Source organism: Oreochromis niloticus, linkage group LG6, assembly GCF_001858045.2.
Source record: "Oreochromis niloticus isolate F11D_XX linkage group LG6, O_niloticus_UMD_NMBU, whole genome shotgun sequence".
NCBI classification, from domain to species: Eukaryota; Metazoa; Chordata; class Actinopteri; order Cichliformes; family Cichlidae; genus Oreochromis; species Oreochromis niloticus.
The window spans coordinates 31,069,600-31,076,626 of record NC_031971.2 but is presented as its reverse complement, the minus strand read 5'-3'; the positions used below and the strand labels follow the sequence as shown (position 1 = coordinate 31,076,626).

The 7,027-nt window shown below is 39.1% G+C and overlaps 1 protein-coding gene across 1 annotated transcript; it reads left to right on the top strand.

Annotated features, from left to right (window-relative positions):
- The first annotated feature begins 460 nt into the window (after positions 1-460).
- On the top strand, positions 461-5,962 carry asf1bb (anti-silencing function 1Bb histone chaperone). The gene is made up of 4 exons (XM_003449975.5): positions 461-777; positions 2,283-2,398; positions 4,024-4,200; positions 4,853-5,962. The coding sequence occupies exons 1-4, from the start codon at positions 669-671 to the stop codon at positions 5,048-5,050; spliced, it is 600 nt and encodes a 199-aa protein (XP_003450023.1). The 5' UTR covers positions 461-668; the 3' UTR covers positions 5,051-5,962.
- Positions 5,963-7,027: the final 1,065 nt, after the last annotated feature.

Genomic DNA, 7,027 nt, shown 5'->3' with positions numbered 1-7,027 from the left:
TGGTTTTCAGCACTGATTAATGCTGTGTGGAAATACGGCCAATGCAGGTACTGGTTTTCTCACACAAGTAGAATGAAAGTTAGAACAAAAACGAAGTAAAGGTAATTTTTGAAGGCGCCTTGGATTTCTTTGCAATAAAGTATTTATTTCATGGTCTGAAACTTTTCCTCTGTGTAGAAAACTTGATCAGTTAGTGAAGAGACATATACAGGTCCAAATAACTGTGGCATTGTAATAATTTTTTTGTTTCTTTTGAACAAGTAAACAACAGAAAGGCATGTATATGTCAGCTCTTGGCATTTCTCTACTATATCCATATATACGCACTATTTTTAAAATATTTTTCTTAATATGTCTCGAGGATATTTATTTATTTATTTTAATGTAGCTGCAATACAACAAATTACCATTGGAGGGCAGCACCACCCTTCTATGGAGTATGGAAAATAAAGACGTCGAAGAAGACGAAAGTGACGTACTTCCTTCAGCCAAGCAGCGGCTGCTTCTGTTGGTGTACTTGGAGAATAAAAGAGGCGAACTGTAACTTGCGTCTTTGAAGACAGGCAACTTTGACAGCGTGTGAGCTCGGCGAAGTGACTCACTAAATCTGGTTCACGTAAGAGAAAAAAAGGCGTAACAGTTTCTCAGGTTGAGGTGCGTCTGAAGATATGGCCAAGGTACAAGTGTTAAATGTTGCTGTGTTGGATAACCCCAGCCCGTTTGGAAACCCGTTTCAGTTCGAAATAACGTTTGAATGCATGGAGGACTTGCCGGAAGGTGGGTATTTACCTAGCGTGTCATTCTAGTTGGGTTACTCTTTTGTTATGTTAGCTGTAGAATAGCAGCGTCGTGTGAGCGCAGTCTGCTTTAAGTGTTAATTTCGCCGCTGGATGTATTTGTTGCATCATAAATGAGTGATAAGCACGTTATTTTGCTCGATGGTTATTCAGTATTTGCTGTCGTTTGGGCTGTAAAGTTGTATTTCATTTGTAAAGTTGTTGAAAATTGGCGCTGGCGCGTTTGTGCAGAGCGCCCCGCCTCCTGCCCATCGCTATTGGTCAAAGGACGTTCCTCGTAAGTATTTCTCAAGAAGCTGATTGGTCGGTCACATGTTACTGTAGCAATAAACAAGCTCGAAAATTTGCCGCGAACCGCGCGAGGGGACAGCGGGGAAATAAAATCGTTTAAAGTTAAAAATATAAAATTGAATCCAGCTGGCGTAAATATATATACATATATTTTTATTTCATCTAACGATCATTTCTGCCTTTAGGACATCATATATTTTTCTTTAATGATATAAAATTATTCCGCATTTTCTTCTACTAATGATAGCACAATGGACTTGTGAACTTTAAGTGGCATTGTATTCATTGCTGCTTTGCTGTGAACATTTGGTATCTATAATACTGAAACTTAAGTTTCATCACCTTTCCGATTTTTAAAAACTCTACTTTCCTGACAACAAAATTTAAGTATAAGCTTCAGTGTGAATTTATTTTTACGTATTATATCTTGGGCCATTTTTACTAGTACTTGACACAGCACCCTTAACATTTATTTGATTTTAAAATTAATGGATAAACAGATATTAAATGTAGAATGTACTGAACTGTCTTAAAATTAAGCCTACCAATAGCATCATGCTACAACTTCCAAGTTTAGTCTCCTGTTTTCTGCCTAATTAACGTTCATTTAAAAGTGAGCCCAAATAATATTTCCAAATGCACATTAGGAGCAAGTGGAGTTTCAAATTTTGTCAGCACCTCAAACACATTGACTTGCTTTTTGTCTCTCTTATATTCTGGTGCTAGTTGGACTGAGCCACAAATCTTGTTTTTTTTTTTTTTTGTTTGTTTTTCTTTCATTACCAAATCCAGTTATTAATATCCCACAACAACATTTGCGCCATTAAACATTTATTCAAATCAATAAATAGTGGAAAAACTTGTGGTTTTTATTGAGACTGATGCTGTGTTGGTTATATCTGGCCAGTGCTACAGGTAAATTTTATATGCATCACTAATACAAGGTGAATTAGAACAAAAAAGGACAACCATGAAACATTTTCTATGTAAATTGGATAAAGTGACCCTTTTAGTGAAAGTATCATTCACAATGCCCTATTTTACAGCTGTGTGTGTGTGTGTGTGTGTGTGTAAAATAAAAAAGTAGCTTGTGCATGTCAAACTATAATTATTAATTTAAAAAGGTAACATTAACCTACCTTGTAATAATAATTTAAAAACAAACCTCCCTATTTGTCCTCTGTGTACTGGCAGACCTGGAATGGAAGATCATTTATGTGGGTTCAGCTGAGAGTGAGGAGTACGACCAGGTTTTGGACTCTGTTTTAGTGGGCCCTGTACCAGCTGGCAGACACATGTTTGTGTTTCAGGTGAGTCCTCTCGGTGAGCTTTTATCGTGTAGTGCTTAACATCCAGTTTTATTGAAAACAAACCCTATTGAGCAGTATTCAAAGCAGACATACCAGACCGCACTGTCCCAGCATCTTTTTTCAAAGCTTTTCTGAGAGGAAACTGAGAGGTTCCCAGACCAGCCAAGAGACATCATGGCTGGGTTCTCACTGGGATCAGTGCATGTTGCTACAACACCTGATGCAGGAGACGCAGAGATGTAGTGGTTCTACTCTAAGCCCAGCTACCCTTTGGAGGATTGTCTCTGCTAGTATTTGTGGTCTACTTCTGTCAGTCTCTACCTTTTGTCTATAGGGTGAAGGTAGAGATGTCAATCGAACGCAACAAATAATATAGATCTGTCATTCTCCTGCTCCACTTTACCCTTGTCTCTAAACAAGATCCCAAGACAGATGAGCTTCTCCATGTGAGGCAGCATCCCCTTTTCCCTTATCCCCTTTTCTGACTAAGCTTGAACTTGGTGATGCTAATTGTCAACCATGTCTCTCTACAGTACTGTGCAAGCCTATACTAAGTCAAACCTCATTTCTTTATATTTTGCTTTCAAGGAGTCAAGACTTATCATTTTTGTGGTCTTGAACAATAGTTCTCCAAAGTCTCCTGACCTTTCAGTTTTTCTTTGGACATTGGCTACTTTTTTCCTCACTCATTTTCAATCTAGCCCTTGTACCTAACCATTTTCAAAGGATTTTTTTTCTTACAGTCACTTAACAATGACCTATGAACCATTCAAGCGTAAAAGAAAAATGGCACGTAACGATGAGAAATTTCAGGAAGTGGTGTGAACTTTAAGTGCAGAAAAGTACTGTCAGATTTTTCATCTGATGTATGACGGCTTTTGAGAGGAAAGGAAGCCATGGACAAGCACCTTAGCTTGTTTTGTCAAGAAGTGAATTGGAGGTTCTTGTCCAAGCCTCCTTCTCCTCTTGTTTGGATTATTGAATGGAGTTTTCTGTTCTGACTCAAGCATCTATTAATTCCCTTCAGTCTGTCCAAAATGCACCTGTGAGACTCTTAACTCACTCTCAAAAGGCTTCATATGTCAGTCCACTTCTAACATTTTTGCACTGGTTTTCTGTCAGGTTAGAGTACAGTTTTAAAATTTTGGTTTTTCATCTCCATTATCAAAGTGCTCCACCCCTATTCTCCAGGCCGAGTTCGTAGGTCCTCAGAAGCATTCATGTAATTTCATATATCCTTTTGAAAACTAAGGGTAGACTGTGGCTTCCAAACCTTAGCTCCAAAACTTTGGAACAGCTTCCCACTCATTCTTTGCACCTTCCAGTCAGTGGCATCCTTTAAACGGCAGCTTAAAATGCATCTGTTCAGACGGGCATTTGGGTTATGTTTGTGTTTTTGCTCAGTTCATGTGTATCCATTTTGCCTTTTTTAACCTCTATAAAGCACTTTGAGTGTTCCATGTCTTCAAAATTGTTATAAAAGTGATTTTCACATACTCCTTTTGCACAATATCATATATAATGTATTTGATATCCCTGGTTTGGTTAACCAGTTACTGTTTCATTTATAGGATAATTACTTAGAATTGATCTGATTTCTTCTCTGTGCTCATTTACCCTATCAGGCTGACGCTCCTAACACAGGGCTGATTCCAGAAAGCGATGCTGTAGGAGTGACCGTAGTCCTTATAACCTGCACCTACCGTGGACAGGAGTTCATCCGCATCGGCTATTATGTCAACAATGAATACACGGACCCTGAACTACGAGAAAACCCACCTCTCAAACCAGATTACTCTCAGGTAACATACACAAGTACACCAATGACCATCATGAATAATACTGAGGGAAGCTGTTTCCAGCTGTCTGCATTTACTGTAATTAATCACTGAAGTGTACCCATGGTGCTAATTTATTTTATTTTATTCAGATATGACCACATTACATCAGCATTAGATGGTATTAAGTGTAGAATATGGGCCATATTTGTGGAAAAGTACTATAAATGGCTCTCTGCTGCCCTCTTGTGCCCGGAAATGTACAATTACAGATGACTGTAGCATCCTGTACGAAATAAAAGTAGAATTAACTGGGGATTATTTAGCACTGTGTTTTTGTTTTATTTGGTCTTGCATTGTTTTAAAAGAATGCACTAGTTCCGGTGGAAAAAAGTGTATTTCATGCTTCCTTGTACCAGTATCTACATTAGCATTAAAATCATTACCTTGTGCTTTATTCTCTTTACACTGGTCTTTTCCTTCTACAAATCCAACATAAAACCAACTATTCATTGTATTTAATTCAAAGCTATCCCATGTTCTGAGGGGAAATGTGCACTCCTAAGGATGGCTGTCATAACTAACTATTGAGCTCCCTAATTAGTAATCTAATTATGTCCTGATGTAAAAACATTAGCAGTCCACCCCTATTTCTAACAAGTTCTCATCATTGCAGCTCCAGAGGAATATTTTGGCCTCGAATCCTCGTGTCACCCGTTTTCATATCAACTGGGAGGGCTTGGCAGACAAGATGGAAGACAGTGAGAATGTTGACCCGTCCCCCAACATCAGTGGCATGTTCCCTCCATCCTGTATACCAGGAAAGATGCCACATCTAGGAGTGATGCCAGATAACTCCATGGACTGCATGTAAGAGGCATCAAATTAATGCAATGGATAAGGAGCCCTTCTTATCTATACACGCCCACATTGCAAACACACATTTATACAAGGAGGCCATGGATGTTTCTGTATAACATGTGGACTTTAACAGAAAGCACAGGACACCACAGCATAGACATTATCTTTTTATAAAGCACTCAAAAATGGGATTGGTCTGGAATTGTTACCACCTTTGGTTCCTCCTCTTTACGCACTTCCTTTCAACACACACACACACAGGTGTGCACAGTCAGATTTGCCTTAATTTATTGTATTTCTGTATAAGATTATATTTCATGCCTGGCTGAAAGAAGTGCAGATCATCAGTGCAGGGCCAGGTCGCTTCAACAGCCCTGAAACGTGTGGGACAAACTCAAGATTCTGATACCCATGTTGTTCATTTTGTCCTTTTCTGCACAGATCAACTAGTGCTATGTGATGGGAAGGATGTAGCACCTAGCTGCTTATAGTAGAGCACTTCATTCTTTGTAAGATTTGTCTCTTGTGACACCTACTGGGGGGAGGGAATTGGGTTTAAATTATGGGCCGTGTTTATGATATTGTGGCATCAAGTGGCTTTATTCGCATTAACATGTTTTTCCCCAGGGTTATCCAGATTACTCTGTAAACCTGCTTCTGTGAATAGGCCCCAGTTCACCTACTGTTACATAAAACGACTATATGAGCAAAACATGTAGGTAATGATGAAGGATGCCAAATTGCATTGTGTGTGTGTGTGTGTGTGTGTGGATGATTTAGGCTTGCTGTAAATAATGTTTTCCCTGTTCTTATTTTGTCTTCAAAACAAGAAGGCATGTTTTCATTTTGTACTTACTATACATTCTCAGCTTCAGTATTTGTAACAACAGTGATGGGGTTAATAAAGTTTTTTTTTTTTTTTTTTTGACCTTGTCGTGTTTCCTGTTAATCAGAACATGTTACATACGGCTGCTTTCCACCTTGACTTGTGTGGAAGGAAGCACTGCAACAGCAGAGAGACTCAGCACGTTGGCTTGCTCCTCGCCCTCCCATCTCTGGCTCCTTTCTGTTTTCCGATTTCATTCATAAAATGCAGCACCACCATTTTCACTCTAGCCTCATGTTGCTAGGCAACTACTGCACAAAAGGAAAGGGGGGCCTGTCTGTGTTCTCTTGCCCATTTTATCTTAGTTGAAGGGACCAACTCCCCCATCCATCCATCTGTTACCTCTGTCCACTTCTTACATGTCTGCACATTTGACCAGTGTATTTTCATATATTCATATTTAGCGGTAAAACCCATATGCAGCTTCAATTGTCCTTTAACAGCAGCCTGTAGCAGCGCTCAAATGATTCGTAGGTTTTAGGGGTCATGTAGATTTAAATCTTAAATTTTATTTAATTTTTTTTTTTTATAAATGTCTGCCATTAACTTGTGAAGCATTTGACATCATTGTTCTCATCATCATGTCTTTTGTGGTGAGACTGTGATATGTAAGTTACAACCATGTATAAGCAGAATTAGTGATTTGGTTGTTTGAGTCCGTTTTACATAACCGTGGTGGTGTCGTGTGAGCCCAAATGATGGTGTCAAACCCTGCAGCAGCTGAGAGATCTCGTATTCATAGAATGGATGTTTTTTCATACCATGAGTTTTTTTTCTTTTTTTTAAATTACCATCACAAGGTGAAATTGTCATTGAAATTAGATATTCAGATGCAAATCCATGTGAAACCGAGCCTTTTGAAGGTCCTGGTAATAAAAGGACTCTCGGTCATATGCTAGGCTAAGCCTGCAGGTGATCCAGGTGCTGGGGTGGTTGTGCTGTGTTGAAGGAGGCAGTTGGAGGGTTGACTGTAAAACATTCAGAAAGACGGTATCTCTTCGAGTGTTTAGAACGACCGTCTTGTTTCCTATTATTCTCACTAAATACACTCATCATTTAACGCACGGCGGTCTGCGAAATGTTTAGAAGTCCTGCCAGCCCGAC

Excerpts from the sequence above, each read along its gene's own strand:
- asf1bb (XM_003449975.5), top strand. The coding sequence starts at position 669 with ATGGCCAAGGTACAAGTGTTAAATGTTGCTGTGTTGGATAACCCCAGC. Across the intron at positions 778-2,282 it reads CATGGAGGACTTGCCGGAAG|ACCTGGAATGGAAGATCATT; the intron begins GTGGGTATTTAC and ends GTGTACTGGCAG. Across the intron at positions 4,201-4,852 it reads TCAAACCAGATTACTCTCAG|CTCCAGAGGAATATTTTGGC; the intron begins GTAACATACACA and ends TCATCATTGCAG.